Here is an 18471-nt window from a genome sequence, read left to right as displayed (position 1 = left end):
TATGCAGTTACGTGTCAAGCTCTGCTCTCAGCACATGCACGCATATGCACACACTCTGCTTGCTGGATTTTTCCTTTTCTCCAATCCAGAATGATTTGCTGAAGTTTCCTTCCATACCCTTCCACCACAGATGGATTGGGAAATGCCACAACAAATTAGAAGTGGAGAGTTAAGTCATGGCAAGTGACTCCTCAACTCAAGACTCCTTGAACATTCTGGAACTGTTTAATGTCAATCTTGACTGTCTTTCTCCAGAGCCCTTTTCTCAAAACCAAGTCCCATGCAATAAAGCACGTTTATTTCATGCAACACAGCTTGGCTAATGCTTATAGTTCCAAATACTCTGGTTTACTAGGTACAACTCAGTCGGGAGTGCCTAGTATAAAGGAACATGCATAGCACAGCGACAGAGAATGCTCATCACCAACACAAGGAAGTAAAGGAGATGCAAAGCTATGGTAGCTAGAGGAGGATTAGCTTTCCTGATTTCAGTTTGAGAAAAGCCACGTGTCTCTACAGTCCACTAGTTTGTCAAGGCATTTGCCCTTGGCTGTCAGATGATGTTACTTTCAAAGTAAGTCATATTAATTTCCAGGCTTGTCCAGGATCAGGGGCTGGAGTCTTCCCTCAATTGTCGTCCTTTCCTTAAAACCAGTTCTAAGCTTTTGCGTTTATTTTATTAAGTGATTGAATAGCCCTGGAATATGAGTTTCCTCCAATCTCTTCCACTTTGCAAACTCCAGAACCATTTGACCAATATGTTAAAACCCAGAGGAGGACTGACTGTGAGCTAAGGCTTCAGACATGCAAAGCGCACAACCCTGGGAGACAGCAGCATCTGGGACAGGAGGCTCCCATTACTTCACATGAGGACGTCATAGGTTTTACAAAGCAAACACACACGGAAAACCAGTAGTGGCCCAAGTCGGACACACTGTCTGGGATGCACAGTTAAGTGAGGACCCAGACCTGGGAGCCACCTGTTCCTCTAGCTTGCATACATTTATTTCACACCACCTCAGACCACTCATCGTTTGCTTACCTGCTCATTGTTGCTCTCCCACCATTCCCCATACTCCCTTTGTGGGTGAAACACTCTATTTCCGACTTGTGCTGGGCCAGTCTCCTGTCTTTGTACCTGGTGAGCATGAACAAGGACAGGAGCAAACAGAAAGACGTGATTGTGTGCTTAGCTGCCAGGCTGAGGAAGGGCCGTGACTGTGGAGATGGTCACCCTGTGCCAAAACAGGGGTTCCTGTTCTTAATGCAGTGACCAACCTGTGATATTTATTAGATGATGGTGATGGCATATGCCCAGACAGCATCAGGGTTGCCGTTGTTACTTTTTGGTTAAACCACATGTAACCCATTCTTTCACACTGACTATTAAACTGTGAATTTATCACATTTAATATTCAATGGTAAAAGGAGTACAATTTCAAGCATCTTAGAAAAAGATGAATATCAATCAATACATTAGAATCTATGCAGTGCTTACCATATGTCAGACACTATGCTAGAACTCTACCTAAATTGTATCCTGGGAACAGCCCTGGGCCAGAGGCTTTGTTATTATTTTCATTTTACTGATGAAGAAACCTAAGATTATAGAGGTTAAGTAAATGGATCAAAGATGCATAGTAAGTGGTTGGGCTGGATTCTGAATACAGGGAGTCTAAGTTTAGAACCCACACTTTAGCCATTGTAATGTGTTGCCTTCCATTACCATGTTGGTTTTTTTTTTTTTTTTTTCTTTTTGAGACTAAGTCTTACTCTGTTGCCCAGGCTGGATTGCAGTGGTAGCATCTGAGCTCACTGCAACCTCTGTCTCCTGGGTTCAAGCAAGTCTCCTGCCTCAGACTCCTGAGTAGCTGGGACTACGGGCACCAACTGCCACACCTAGCTAATTTTTGTATTTTTAGTTTGAAACAGGGTTTCACCGTGTTAGCCAGGATGGTCTCAGTTTCCTGACTTTGTGATCCGCTTGCCTCACCCTTCGAAAGTCCTGAGATGACAGGTGTCAGCCACTGTGCCTGGACCCATTATCAAGTTTTTAAGCTAATTGTTATCTTGAACAAGCCCTCATTGAGTGATACCATTCTGGATGCTGTTAGATGTTGGTAATAACAGAAGTGAGAAGACATGTTCTTTGGATGTGAAAAGTTTCTATAACCATTAAGCTGAAGTTTGACTGTCAGTACTGGGAGACCTCCATTTTAGAGTGTGGCTCAAACAGCTTTTGCATTGTAATTGGCAGTTCACTGCCCTTAGAAGATACTAGATACTTCATCTAAAATAAGTGATGAGATTCTCAGCATTACTCTTCTATGTGGTGCATCAAGATAAGTTCTTGTACCTCAGTGACAGTTTTTTGAGCCAACATGATTCCACAGAAATCACCTTCTTTATTCGTTGGTTCAACTCCATGAGGTTGTTAAAAGAGAGCTGTTATTTCCATTTGCCAAATAAGAAAGCTAGATTTACTTAGCTGACTTCATGAAACTCACATGCCTCATCAGTAGAGAAAATCACCAGTAGAGCTTGCAGAGGCCCTTGACTCTTAAGGCTTTATTATCTTTTTGCTAATTAAGCTAGAGCCTGGTATGACACCACTTTGTTCACGTTCCTGGTATCCAACAGGCAGTGATAAAGGGAGTTACTAAATGAGACTTGTTCACCTCAGCATAGTCCAAATCCTTTGTTTCTATTCCTGGTGTTTCAAAAGTAGTATAAAATGAAACAAAATGTAACAAAGTCAAGATCATTACTGATCCTGGGGCAGAGGCCTTTCTCTTCATTTTTTCCCCCTTCCAAAATGTTTAAAGTATCTAATATTTGAAGAAAAATGGCTTATTACATCAAGCCAAATGAATTAATGGATTACCTATTTAGTAGACATTAGTTGAGTATTTATTAAATCCTAGGTAATGGACTTCGCACTACAAATATAAAGATAAGCAATCTGCAGATCCTGCCTGATAGAACTTACTTAACAGTAGGAGAAGGACGAAAGAAGAACCATGTACATAAGATAGACGTCTTTAGATGTGGTCATAAAGAAGAAAGGGAAAGAACTTGGTGACTTTGTCAAAGGAGGTAAAGCATCAGACCAAGCTAGATAGAGTAGACTTAATTTTACCAAAGAAAGTACCTTAGAAGTAGCAATGGTTTGCAACGTGGCAATGATGCCCCACATTTCAATGCAAAGTGTTTTGTGATGATTTGTGAATTGAATTGTTCAACCAAAATACTGCTCTACAACTTAAAAGAATATGACAGAATAATAAATTATTGGCGGTCATTCAGTTCCTTACAAAGGGATCCTTCACACATTTTTGAATACCTTCTGTTGGGCTAATGGTGAATTAATCATTAAATATTTCACAAATAAATTAAGAAACCTACAGTCTTCATGCTTATAAGCTCTTTTCTCTCTTTCCCTTTCTCTCATGACCACAGACACACTCTTCCAGGTGACCTCTGTTTATGAAACATGGAACAGATTCTAAGCATCCTATTCTATCAATCTTTAACCTCTGTGAAGAAAAAGGAATGCTTACACACTGCTGGTGGGAATGGAAATAGTTCGGCCACTGTGGAAAGCGGCTTGGCAATTTCTCAAATAACTTAAAACAGAGCTACCATTTGACCCAGAAATCCCATTATGGGGCATATAACTAAAGGGATAAAAATCTTTCTACCATGAAGACACATTTATGTGTATGTTCACTGCAGCACTATTCACTATAACAAAGTCAGAGAATCAACCTAAATTCCCATCAATGATAGACTGGATAAAGAAAATGTGGTACATATGCATCATAAAATACTATACAGTCATAAAGGGAATGAGATCATGTCCTTTACAGTAACATGGATGGCACAGGAGGGCATTATCCTAACCAAACTAATGCAGGAACAGAAAACCAAGTACTTCATGTTTTTATTTATAACTGGAAGCTAAACTTTGAGTATGCATGGACACAAAGGGAACAGTAGACACTGGGGCCGTCTTGAGGGTGGAAAGTGGGAGGAGAGTGAGGATCAGAAAACTATCAGGTACAATACTTATTATCTGGATAGTGAAATAATCTGCACATGATACCCCTGCGACATACGACTTACCTATAAAACAAACCTGCACATGTACCCCTGAACCTAGAAGATTAGAAAAACAATAGAAACAAGACAAAAACCAAAAACAAAAGCTAACTGCGTTTGGTAAAGACTTTCACTGACATACAGAAAAACAAGAAAATAATGAAAATATATAACAATATCAAAACTCATTTTAAAAATGTGAGCAATATCTTAGACTTTTTGGAACTTTCAAGCAGTTTTTGTATCCAATGCAAGCTGAAAATGGCATTAATACAAAATGGGAGACTCGTCTTTGCTTTCAGATAGGACCCTTCTTGCCTGTCTGTAACTGTAATTATAGTCACCAGATATTTAAATAGACCACAGTTTTATTCATTCACTTATTATCTCGTTCACTTGCTCATTATCCCATCCACCAATAATGTTCTGTTCAAGGTTACAAATAACTTTAACAGTGTCTACTGTTGAGTTTAAAAACTCAACACTTTTTTCCAGTTGAGTTTATTTTAGAACATGGAATTATCAATTAAAAAATAGTTTAATCTTTTCAGAATTCATAGTTCATGAAATATAAATTAAATTTCATTTCTTTTACATAATAAATTCATATATCTTTTAGACACTAAAACACACATCCACTCATACTTGTGAGGCACTGTTTTAAGTGCTTTGCAAGTATTAACTAACTTTTCAAATGAAATATTTAATATACTATAGTTATATTCAAAGTTATAAAGTAATAATGACAAAATATTGAGCATGCCAGGCTGTTTTCTGTACACTATTGTACATTATTAAAACATCCACACAAAGCAGGTGCTATTATATTTATTCTGAAAAGACAGACACTAAGGATTAATGTCAGTAAGCCCAAGCTCATGTAGTTTACGATCAGGGAGCACAAGGTGAAAAATCAAGTTTCTCTGATTCTAAAGCTCATGCTATTTCCGTTCATTTTTCCCATAAGTGACAATGTTAGTATATTTAAAAAAAATTACAAAAGCTCATATTTACCTTTTCTCTTCTTGACCCCATGTTGTAAATAATTAGCAGAGTTATCAGGGACAGCCAGTAGAAAATCTGGTGATAGGACTTTAAATTTTCTTCCTTCATTTAGGTCCCTATACCTGTACCATGCAGGTTTAGTTTACATCATTCAAAACCGTTTACTAGTTTATGTGCTGGGCACTGTCATAAGGAGCACATGGGTGACTGTGTCGTTGATAAGGTCGTTGAGTGAGAAGATAAAATGTAAACAGATAATTTCCAAGCAATGTAAGAAATTCTATTATAGAAACAAACACGAGAAGGGCGACTTAACCCATACTAGAATGGCAGAGAACACTTCAGTGAGATACGATACCTAAGACAAATCTGAAAAATGGAGTAGACATGCACTGTGAAAAGATGAGTAGGGATAGAAGAGAACATGAATGCAAACATGTAAGGAGACTTAGCCGTATTATGTATACTGGGGAACACTGTTGAGTAATTTTTACTGTAATAAGTATAAAATAGGACGTCTACAGGAAAACAGATGGAGAAGTATATAAACATGATGAATTTACTTGTTGATTATGAGATGTCATTGTGGAATCTTTATACTAGATAATACAGGATCAGAGTTGACATTTAGATAAAATGCAATGGACTTGAAGGAACAAAACTAGAGATAAATACTACTACAGTTATGCATGTGAGACATGATAAGCTGAAGCTTAGGGAAGTGATAATATAGATGAAAAATAGAGTACAGTCTCAGGACAATTTAGGAAGCAAAAATGAGTAGGACTTAATGAATTATGAGCATAATAGGGAGAAGTATGGAATGCTACCCCAGTTACTGTGTTGGATGGTACAATCAACTGAGTTAAGAAAATACAAGAGAAGAAGTATATTTGGGGAAGGAAATAAAAAGCTTCATTTTGGAATATTTGGTTTGAGATGCTGGTGGGACATCCAGGTGCACATATTCAGTAGATATAGGAGTATAAACATTTGGAGGTTAGAGGATTGTTTTACACAGGGAAGCTGTCAGCATACCGGTGGTTGCAAATACAGTGAGAATGGCTGAAAATACTCAGAACAGGTAAACCATGTAGACAGTGGAAAGAGGAGGCTAAGAGGCATGCCCATTCCACCTGTCCAAAAACTTTTGTAACATTGTTAATGTAAGCATTCCCTTAAAACATTTACTGAAAAAAAATTTTGCTGAGTGCTTTGTATATGCTAGACATGAGTTCAAGGCTCTTCAATCTGATGGTTTTCTTACAACTCTAGATTTCTAGATTTATGTCCAATACAGCTTTGACACTTTATAGGCCAGAAGCTGGCATGAAAAAACTCTCACAAAGCTTTAAAAAGTTTCAGAATGACTTGTTCCAAAATGAGGTTTGGTTATCTTTCTTAAAGATTTTTCTGTTGTTGTTGTTCTTGTACCTTGTTTTTTCCAGGAAGTTCTGGCTCCTCTTTACTCAGTTCTACAAGAGCCCATGTTCATCTGGTAAATCTAAGAGATATGTGGGTAAAAATAATTTAGGATTGGATAGTAAATGTAATTTTTCCATTATAATTTGGATCAAAATTTCATTTCTTCACCTCAATTCCTCTTTCTTACCAACATCTACTGAATATTGGATTACTGACATTTCCGTATTGGCTATGTGACCCAGAATGTATAAATGAGTACAGAATGAAGTAAAAGACTAGGATACAATAAAGCAGTTTAAATAATAAATGTGTATATTAGGTGAAACAGCAGATAGATGGAGAATTATGTCTGAAGCTGGCAGAAAAGGAGAGTTTCATATTGGAAATAATGATGCCTTATGTGAGGCTGATAAAATTTGAGTAAGTGACCAGGAATATGGACATTAAAATGTATTAGAAATGACAGATACAGGTGAGGGGACGGAAGGCAGCAAACCACACTGCCAACTGTGTACCTATGCAACAATCTTGCATGTTCATCACATGTACCCCAAAACCTAAAATGCAATTAAAAAAAAAAAAAGAATTGAGGGGGAAAAAGAAGCTTGATACTCATGTGTCCTTTATACAAGCACTAAATTCACTCAAATGGTAGCAGAGTTTGGGATGGACAGAAGTTCTTTACCTAGAAGTTGGCAGTAAATAGTAGTTATAAACAAAGCTCCAAGATACGGGGATACTGAGATTTCATGAATCTCAATTGAATCAGAGTTTTGGCATTCACATTTTTCTGTGTGAGGGTATGGAATGTGTCTGGAAGCAGCATTGAGTTGTTGACCTCCATCTCTCTGTCCTATGGAACACGTGATACAGAAGAGTAACTTTATTTGAGAGAGATACAGGGGCAGGAATGTCCTTAGGCGGGAACTAGGTTTCGGTTTAATTTTTTTTAAAACAACAGTAAATGAGTGTTTAGTGAAGAGGTTGAATATGAAGGGGGGTTTATCATTAAACAGGAGTTATAGACAGGTCTCTATATGATTTGGAAGGGAAAGGTCAGTGGGTAAAGCAAAGAGCATTATATACAAGTAGAATTTGCAAATGTGCTGCAATTTGTAAGATGCTAGGAAGATTCCATTGATGAATTCTTCCCTCACCTTTCTCTGATGCCAAGAAAGAAATGTTTTCCATTCTCTGTGAGTGAGGACACTCATGATGCAAATGCTGTTGTGAATAAATATCCCATGGAATATTTAGAGATATATTTTCTGATAGATATTGCAGACTCTCTGACAACATATTTGGTTAAAAATGAGTGGGGAAAGAGCCTAAGGTTCCTAGAGAGTTCAAGAAAGGAGGGGAAAAGAGACAGTAAATGAGAAAGCAAAAGGTACCAGAGGCACATTTCCCTTCCTCTACAGTTTTGTCATAGGCTTATCGCATTCCAGGCTTTGTACCTTCCAACAGATAAAACTGTCTTAAAAAATGTTTTTCTTTGGCCACTTTCTCTTCCACCCTGTTGTCTACTATGTCCCGTAGTCTACCCCTTGAAGGAACATGGTACTAAGCCTTGTGAGGACTTAAGCTCATTTTCTATTCCTAAACTAGCTGTCATTCCGCTTAGTGAAAACCACAGGGAGATATTTTCTCCTAGGTGTGGAAACCACTGTATACCTATTTTACTTTAGGCTATAAAGCTTTAAACTATTCACAGAAAAAAACAGCATGATTTCTCTAGGAAGTCTGTGAAAGGGAGTTGGAAAATATTGCATATTTCACATGTGTCTTATGTGTAAATTTTAGTAACTCCACATGGAATGGACACTAATGAGGCAGGAGGGTAAGACTGGGAAGAAAGCAGGGAGGAGTGTGTTCTTCAAGGAAACCTCGCACTTAAACCAATATAGATGCGTCCTATTTACAAAGCAAATTTAAATTCTCTTTTTCCTCAATTACTTTCTATTATTTAGAATAGAAGTATTGTATGAGCAGAGAAAAATGATATGGGAGGAAAAGAGGTTTTTTTTTGGCCAAGCAAGTGCCAAAAGAAAGGTTAAAGTTATTGAGTGAGTGACATTTGAACTATAGTCATATGACAAGTCACGCGAATGTTAGAGAAAATTCTGTAAGGGATTTTCATACCAAAATTGCAGTAAGGATGGCAGTTTTAAGACTAAGCTTGAGCATAAACATGGAAGTCCAGAGACTGATCAGAAAACTGATCAGGGTGAATAAACCCTAAACATAGTGCCTGCATCATGTAAGCCCTCAACCAGGATTTTCTGAGAGAATACATGCATGAAAAAAATGAAAGAAACTGAATTGTAACTTCAGGGATTATCAAATCTCCATGGGCCTTTGTTGGTGTTTTTTTTGTTTGTTTGTTTTTTGTTTGTTTGTTTGTTGTTTTTTTTTAATAATAATTACAAAATGAAGACATTCTGTCACTTTGGCCAAGAGATCAAGGAAGTTGGAAAATATTAAAGATGTTTATGAAAAATGGTAACCAATGTAGAGAGTTTTGAGATTAACTCTAATAATGATTGTAGAAGAAAGGAAAAAACATACATTGTAATCAGTCAACACATACTGCAGGCTCCATCTTCAAAACATACCTAAAATTTGACTATTTCTCACACTTATTTTTATTACCCTGGCTCAAGCCACCAATACCTCTTAAAAATGTAATAGTTTCCTAAACTGTTTCTGCTTCTTCCCTTTCTAAATTTCCCCAACCCCGACCAAACCCATTCCAACCTCCAGCCAGCAAGCAGAGTATCCTGTAAAAATAGAAATCTTTTCATATCCTTCCTCTGCTCAAAACTCCCAGTTAGTTACCCATCTCTCTGAGTAAATTCTGAATTTTTATAATGGTTCACAAATCCCTACACTTATCTCCCACTCCCCAACTCCTCTCTGATCCCAGAACTCACCTTTTCTCCCTTGCTCACACTGTTTCATCTACAATGATCTTTTTGTTGCTTGAAGACACCAGATATCCTCCCACTATAGTGTCTTTGCTTTGGCCATTTCCTCTGCCTTTAATGCTTTCCTTAAAAAAATCCTCAAAGCTTACTTCTTTCAAATTTTTGCCTAAATGTCACTTTCTCAATACATCCTGCCATGACTACCCTATTAAAAAGGCAACTACAATTCTTCTCTCTCTGTTACCATTTCCTGCTTTCATCAAGAATAGTTATATAAAATAATTTATGTTTTACTTACTCATTTTATTTATTCTGTATTTTCTCCCAGTGGAATCTGTGATGGAATGCACAGATTGCTCTATGGAGGTATGGGTTCTGAACTGTATGCTTCACTGCTATCCTCCTGGTACATATGATATTATAGGTAATAATATTTATTGAATGAGGACGTGTATGAATGACTGACAAAAAGGAGAATTAAATCATAAATTTCCAGGAAATTTGCATAAGTCATGAGGAGCCAAATGTTAATACCCAAGACAATGGGGAAAATATCTCCAGAGCGTGCCAGAGGTCTTCATGGCAGCCCCTTCCATCACAAACCCAAAGGCTTAGGAGGAAACAGTAGTTTTGTGGGTGTGGTCTAGCGTTCCTGAGCTGTGTGCAGCCTAGAGACTTGGTGCCCTGCATCTCAGCCCCTCCAGTTATGGCTGAAAAGGGTCAGCATCAAGCTCAGAATGTGGCTTCAGAGGATGTAGGCCCCAAGCCTTGGCAGCTTCCACGTGGTGTTGAGCTTGCAAGTACAGAAGTCAAGAATGGAGGTTCAGGAACCCCTGCCTAGATCTCAGATGTAGGAAAATGTCTGATGTCCAGGCAGAAGTTGGCTGCAGGGGCGGGGCTTTCACGGAGAACCTCTGCTAGGGCAGTGCAGAAGAGAAAAGTGGAGTTGGAGGCCCCACGCAGAGCCCCTACTGGGGCACCACCTAGTGGAGCTGCGAGAAGAGGGCCCCTGTCCGCCAGACCCCAGAATGGGAGATCCACCAACAGCTTGCACCGTGCACCTGAAAAAGCAGACATTCCACTCCAGCCTGTGAAAGCAGATGGGAGGGAGGCTGTACCCTTCAAAGCCACAGGGGCAGAGCTGCCTAAGACCATGGGACGGCACCTCTTGCGTTAGCGTAACCTGGATGTGAAACAGTGAAACATGCAGTCAAAGGAGACCATTTTGGAACTTTAAGTTTTGACTGCCCTGCTGGATTTGGGACTTCCATGGGACCCGTTACCCCTTTGTTTCGGGCAATTTTTCCCATTTGGAATGGCTGTATTTACCCAATGCCTGCATCTTCATTGTAACTAGGAAGTAACTAACTTGCTTTTGATTTTACAGGCTCATAGGCAGAAAGGACTTGCCTTGTCTTGGATGAGACTATGGATTGCACACTTTTGAGTCAATGCTGAAATGATTTGAGACTTTGGGGTACTGTCAGGAAGGCATGATTGGTTTTGAAATGTGAAATTACGAGATTTGAGAGGGACCAAGGGCAGGCTGATATGATTTAGCTCTGTTTCTCCACTCAAATCTCATCTTCAGTTGTACTCCAATAATTCTCATGTGTTGTGGGAGGGACCTGGTGGGAGATAATTGAATCATGGGGCAGTTCCCCCATACTGTTCTCGTGGTAGCGATTAAGTCTCAAGAGAGCTCTTGGTTTGATAAGGGGAAACTTATTATACTTGGTTCTCATTCTCTCTTTGCCTGCTGCCATTCTTGTAAGATGGGACTTGCTCCTCCTTCCTGCCGCCATGATTTTGAGGCTTCCCCAGCTGTATGGAACTGTAAATCGGATTAAACCTCTTTCGTTTGTAGGTTGTCCAGCCTCGCGCATGTCTTTATCAGCAGCATGAAAATGGACTAATACAGTTATATGGAAGATACTTATTTTTAAAAATCTTTGCCTTTCCTTTGGATTGTCACATTCCTCTTAACAAGCTGTCCCATCCTTACCTTCAGGATATAGACACTGATTAGACTAAGATGATAATAGTAATTATCAGATTCACTTGCCACTTCACTTATCAGATTTAGCCAATAATCATGAGAGAGGGTCTTCTAGAGACTTCTAAGAACGATTTTTTTAGTATTAATAAAACACTGGAAAATGGTCTCTTTTTGCCGTGGACAGTGGTCTGAATGTGATACCTGACAAAGTTCCAACCATATAGCAGGCATGAGAGAAGCTAAGCCAACATTTCACAAAATGTGGTCCAGTGGTTCAATGGTAGACTGTAAAGGTCTAAATAGGTAGGTCCTTGAACCACTGTGTCCTTTAAGCTATTGAATTAGACATTTTAGTGTCAGAAATTCTTTTTATGTGAGATTAATTTGCTTATCATTTAAGCCACTTTGAGGTGGGTTATAGATTCCCTGAGGCTGAACTCTTTCTAGCTGGTATACTTGGTTTCATCAGTTTTTCTACCAAACTGAGTCAAAGAGTTTCTAAAATTTATAGCCTTTACTTAGGTTTGAATGTTTATAAATTTTGCATGTGCCTCTGTGTGTGTGTGAGAATGTGTATGTACATGATGACTCTAAAGAAGTGGGTTACTACTAACAAATACTTTAGTTTTACTTAGATGTTTGTGTTCTTTTAAATACTCTTCCTTTCTATACGTACCATTTATATAAGATAACAGCCAGAGTTTACAAGTTAGATTTGTAAGGAGCAAAAAAAAAAAAAAAAAAAAAAAAGAAAGAAATTAGACTGGGTAAAGCAAGATATTATTTTCTAAATAATCCAACTTAAAGCCTAAATCGTTGGTCCTCATAATCATAGAGCAAACGCTCCTGTTCACTTCCTGAAAGCAAGGCTAATTACAGTCATAACTAGTTACTGTGGGTTTAGTGTTACTGTCTGAAACTGATTAGGTAATGGGAAATGATTCAGCTCATAGCATTGAAGCCTCATAACTACGATGAAAATGCTTTTGTTCACATATATTGAAGAATTGGCACTGGCTTATACATATTTAACAAAAATTGTTCTCAATAATCTTTTGTGTAATTCGACTAAGAAAGTGTGACACATACAAAAAAGAAAATAAACTTCAGTGTTTTTATGTGCTTATTCCTTATTCAGTCCCAGATCCATATGCAAATAGTCCAGGCTCTACTCAATGATGATTTAGGAATTCTTTTCCAGGCACCATCTTCTTTGAGACCAATTATGACAACTTTTGGAGCCATTTTTTTATTTCTTAGTTCTCTCTTTGCTTTTGCCTTTCTGGCTTCGGAAAGAATTTTTCTGACTTCAGTTTTTTAATCGTGACTTTGCTGTAGTTATTGAATCCACTTCCCCTTTGTACCAACATAAAGCTTTATAACAGCTTTGAACACATTCAGTTCTCTTTCCATGTTGGTTCCTTGAACATCAGCCAAGACCTCAGCTTTTGGACCTCAGGCAAAGTTTGGATCAAACATCTAGCCTTAGGTGATACCTTTAGCAATCACCTAGAAACATGGTTTATAATTTTATAACATCTTAGGGAAAATATGTGAGGTAGAATGCTGCACATTGCATCTTATTCTACAGATTTATTGCCACATTCCTTTTAGGACCATCCTAATTTTGGATCTTGGCAGTCATAAAGTGAAGAGAGAAACTATGGTGTAATATACTTTTGAATAGCATTCACATTATTATAGAAAAACTTTTCCTATACTATTTAATTTTCTTAACAAACTCAGCAGTGTAATTATCCCCATCCAGTAGATAAGGAAACTGGCTCAGACAGCTTCTCAATTTGGTCAAGACCCCACAGCTAGTAAGTCTCAGAAGTACGACAGAAACCAGATGTTTTATCTCCAAATCTCATGCTCTTTATTAACAACATACCTTTTTCTTCATTTTATGTTTTAAAATCCCCTTATTTAAATAATCTGATGTCACATTTGAAGGACTGAAAAGGTCATACATGAAGTTAATAGTGTAGACTTGGTGGGAGCTAGACTTGGAGCACAATATCAACTTGTTTTTTTAAAGGTCAAATATGACTACGTAACAGCCAAGTGGAATAAATCACTCTCCAGGCCCCCTGCTAACATGCAAATAGACTGGCATTTCTCTGGCTGAAGTTTTCCTAAACAGAAATACACCAAAAATCTGAAGGCTGTAAAAGAGGCATCACTAAGAGCTGACAGTCAGTTTCCATGTGTGGGATACAGTGTGATAGCAGAAGACAGACAGGGATGAAGTGGTAGAAGATTTTAACAACTTGAAAGTGTTACAAAGAGAACTGAAGGAAAGGCCAAGTCAGCCTTGGAAGTCAAATCGATCAGAAGAAAATTCTAGATAAAGGCAGAAGGGAAGTCATTGTGGATCTTCAGGTTAGAGGGAAAGAGTAAAGCCAAATTTAAAAAGTTTGATATCATTCAGTAGTGTTGCGAAGTAATTCTCTACTTCAATCTCATCTCTCAACCTTCTATATATCTATATATGTAAATATATTGTAGTGATTTACCAGATACTCCATCAGATCTTGTGGTCTCTATGCACAGAAAAACATCTTTTCCCCAGACTTGAAATGTCAACTTGATTCATTTGGATAAATCAGACTAAAAACAAAAATTGAGCATGATTAATAGCTCCAGAAACTAATGGCAAAGTGAACATAAGTTGCAAAATGATTTGAGAAATGGCCAGGTAACATATTTCACTGTGTTCTGTGAAAACAATGGAAAGGTAGAAGGTGACAAGTGCGGAAGCAATGCAAATAAGGAATTAAATATTTAAAAATCAGCTCTATTGACTCAGTAATTCTATTCTAGAAATTCATTCTAAAAAACTAATTCAATCTAAGCTCAGACGTTTCTTCACAAAGATTTTTTCCTTCAATGTTACAGAAAATAGAAAAAAAATAAACTCAATAAAACAAGAACAAACAAACCAATGGAAAATAGTTTAATAAATTACAGCACAGCAATATTATGGAAATGTATTAAATTTTGTATTGAGTAAAGCCTTTCATTTAGCTTCTAAAGAATTCCCAAAAGGTGTATTTTAATCCTACTCATGATGAGAACTTGCATGAAAGTATGAACCATCATAAGTCATTGCCATTTTGTTGTGTACTTTCCTTAAACATTGCGATTTGTTGCACAATAAATAGAAATTCAGGAAGATACAGATTTTAAAATCAGTCCTAAGGTGCTTTACAAGCTCATACAACATCCTCAATAGGGAGAACTTTTCAGGAAGGAGCAAAATGTTAACTAGAGGAATAGTCTCCATAGGACACATTTTATTATGGCATTAATTAAAAGTTGCTAGTTTCTGTCTTAAAGGACTGAGGAATTGTCAGACAAATAACTTCTTATTTCTAAAGAGAGATGAGTAGTTTTCCAATGGAGAGTTTTCCTTACATTTTTATACATGAACTGGAAAAGCTGTGAAGTCAGATGAAGCTACGTAATAAATATAATAAGAGCCATCACTTACTGAGCACTAGGAATATTCCGGACACAATTCTAAGTCCCTGAATTTACTGATTTATTCATTGCAACAGTCTTATGAGTTAGTTACTTTTATTATTGGTACTTTACAAATGAAGAAGAACCAGGACACAAGAGATGATGTGGCTTTCCCAGGTTACTGAATTGGTCAACTGTGATGTAAATTACTTCTCACTAAAATGCTGGCTACAAATAGTAGCTGTACTATTTGTTAAACCTAGTTCTGTCTTTAAATGGCCTAAGGGAGATAGGCAGATAGATACTGTACTATTCTTCAAACCTTACCATTTTTTTTTTCCATAATCTCCTTGGCTTGAGCCAATGCCTATACTCTTTCTTGAGCCCTTTCTAACCTGATGGAGAGGAAGACTGATTCCTCTGTGATACTAACATTGATTACACTTTGCACCATCAACTTGATTTTCTCAGTCTAGGGACTGATGGAGCTTACACCACAGTAGTGCTTGATGGAAGCAAATTTGCTCTAAAGCTAATGGAGTATCAGAGTCCCTCACTCATAGATGCCCCTGGCAAGACCCTGTTTCTATTTTTGTATTCACATTTTGTAATCTTTTTCTTAAATAAAGCTCCCCAAGTAGAATGCACTTGAGGTCTCACAAAGCCCGAATCTGCCTGTATACCAGAATTTGCCTTTGCCCCATAAGGGAATCATAAACTAACTGTGTTTATGTTCATAGGGTTGGTTGTGCTTTCTGAGTTACAATTTCTCCATATATAAAATGGAAATGTTGAGTATTAGGTAAGATAATTTGTATAAAGTGCTTGGTTTTAGTAGTTGTTTCATAATATTGCTTTCATATCTGTTATTTTTTCTGTACTAATAACTTCTATAACTAGGCAGGCTTTTCTCAGATAGCTTTGATATAAAACACTCATCCTGTTTTCTCCACATGTGCCCTAATACTTATGAAACTGTGTTTCCTCGTATGAGAGGTAACCAATATTATCTCCATTAATTAATTTAAGTTAATACATCATTGATTTTCTTACCTTCCTCTGGACCTAGCACATGACCTGTGTGCTCCCACATACCTTACCTTATGCTACTGTGATTTAGGCTGGATTTGAAAATGTTATAGAAACAGATGATGTTCTTTTCTTTACCTCATCTCAGCCTGTCTCCCTTGTTAACCTGTAGTAGAGCCTATTCTCTTCCTTCATATCAGTTGTTAAATATTATAATTAAGTATCTGCTTGACTACTAGTTTAGTGACTGTCTTGCTACACCATAAACTTATGGGGACATGAGCATGTCTGCTCTTTTTTTGTTTGTTTGTTTTTGAGATGAAGTTTTGTTCTTGTTGCCCAGGCCGGAGTGCAGTGGCACGATCTCAGCTCACTGCAATCTCTACCTCCCAGGTTCAAGTGATTCTCATGCCTTAGCCTCCTGAAGATCCGGGGTTACGGGCTATGCGCCACCACGCCTGGCTAATTTTGTATTTTTAGTAGAGCAGGAGTTTCTCCATGTTGGTCAGACTGGTCTCGAGCTCCTGACCTCAGGTGATCCACCCACCTCAGCCTCCTAAAGTGCTGGGATTACAGGTGTGAACCACCACACCCAGCCTATGTCTGTTCTTTTAACAAACATCTAGGATAGGGCCTAGTATAGAGCAGCAACTCAACAAGTGAAAATGACAAAAGCAGGGACATTTATCAAAGACAAGGCAGTACTATTTATCTACATCATAACTGGCCTCCTCCTTCTATTTTACACAGAAGTTCTTCTACCAGTTCTTCTTGTCTCAACTAAATCGTTCTGTTTATCACCCTCCTTTTCTCCTCTTGTCTTCTTGCTTTACCTTTGTTGCCCTTTTAACCCCTGTCCAATCTCAACACATAAAACTTGTTCCTTTTTTTCCTCATTCCTTTGTCTTTGGACTATTTAAAAACAAACAAGGTTTCTACATTTTGCAAAGAAGCTTAGTTCCCATTTATTTCAGCATTGAAAAATCACTGGATTTTCACAAGAACAAGATGAGATATGGGTGGAAGAAGCGGATTGGGATGTTCCTTTTGCCTGTATACATGCAAGGGGTGAAGACTGAATGGAGGGGAATCATGCTTAATTTTGATAGCTGCCACTGCCCAAGAGTGAGAATAACACCCATGGAGAGAGAAGCAGTTCTAGGAAGTCCTGGACCTGCAATTACAGGTAGCTAGTATAAGTTGTGCACTTACATGGGCATCAAAGGAACCATCTGCACACCATGATCCTGGGAGGAGGGAACTAAAATCACAAGCCTATGACTAGAGACTACCTTTCCACTTCCCTCTACGCTTCATCTCATTGTCTTAAAGATATTATTTTAATAAAGAATTATATTTGTCTTGGTTTTAGGATAATGTTTTATGGTTAATTACAATCCCACATAATCACAACAGATGGATTTCCTAATTTTGTCGTTTCTAAGCAGATTTCCACACTGCCAAATGTCTATCACAATAAATGATATTATTTAAATTATTTAAAGTGAGATTATTTTAATTTCACAATGCAAAATATCCAAAGAAACATTTACTGATATTTTTTAAGTACTTTGTATTTTCTAAGTCTTAAACTAAGAGTTACATTGTGATCTATTATAGATATCCAGGAGTTTGTCATGTCAGAGTGTGATAAGCTAATGCATGAAGTTAAGTAGTATCATCTATATATATACTCACACACATATATAAGCATATATAAATATATAGGCACAGAGCAGATTTGGAGTTAATTAACATGAATTTGAATCTCAGCAATATCACTAGCTGTATTATTATGAATAACATGTAACTTTGTCTTAAATTTTCTATTTGAATAATGGAAGAAATACTATGTAATTTACAGGATTAATATTTTACATAGATTTTAGCCTTTAATTTCACAAAGACACTGATATGGTTTGGTTCTTTGTCCCCACTCAAATCTCATCTCGAATTGTAATTCTCATGTGACAAGGGAGGGACCTGTAATCCCCATATGTGGAGGGAGGGAGGGAGGTGATTGGATTGTGAGAGGGCAGTTTCCCCCATGCTGTTCTCATGATAGTGAGTGAGTTCTTGTACAGCCAAAGGTTTTATAAGGGGCTCTTCCCCCTTTGCTTTCTCTTTTCTCTCCTACTGCCTTGTGAAGAAGATTCCTGCTTCACATTTGGCCATGGTTGTAAGTTTCCTGAAGTTTCCCCAGCCATGCGGAACTGTGGGTCAATTAAACCTCTTTTCTTTATAAACTATCCAGTCTCAGATAGCATCTTCATAGCAGTGTGAGAACGGACTAATATAGACACTGACTTATGGACTATTATTATCCTGTTTTCACTGATAAAGAAACTGAGGCACAAAGTGGCTAGGTAGCTTGCTGAAAGTCACACAGTTAGATAAGGCAAAGCCAGGATTCATATTTGGGCTGTTGAACTCTGAGGTTTGTACTGTAGAATATTAGATTGGTGAAAATAATCAAAATTTCCCAAGAAATGACTAAAAAGAAAAGAAAACTCAAAA

The 18471-nt window shown here is 37.7% G+C and overlaps 1 protein-coding gene across 5 annotated transcripts in view; it reads right to left on the bottom strand.

Moving 5' to 3' along the window:
- Nucleotides 1–18471, bottom strand: part of GRM5 (glutamate metabotropic receptor 5) — a 535146-nt gene that overhangs the window by 15744 nt on the left and 500931 nt on the right. For 4 of the 5 annotated variants that reach the window (XM_039462302.2, XM_074400358.1, XM_074400357.1 and 1 more), the window contains exon 9: nt 1043–1138. The exons of the other annotated variant lie outside the window; for it this stretch is intronic. In XM_039462302.2, coding sequence (XP_039318236.2) covers nt 1043–1138 — 96 coding nt within the window. The remainder of the gene's footprint in view (nt 1–1042; nt 1139–18471) is intronic. 5 annotated transcript variants of the gene reach the window in all.

This window comes from Saimiri boliviensis, chromosome 6 (genome assembly GCF_048565385.1).
Source record: "Saimiri boliviensis isolate mSaiBol1 chromosome 6, mSaiBol1.pri, whole genome shotgun sequence".
NCBI classification, from domain to species: Eukaryota; Metazoa; Chordata; class Mammalia; order Primates; family Cebidae; genus Saimiri; species Saimiri boliviensis.
The sequence above is the reverse complement of the archived record's forward strand: the minus strand, read 5'-3'. Positions and strand labels throughout refer to the sequence as shown.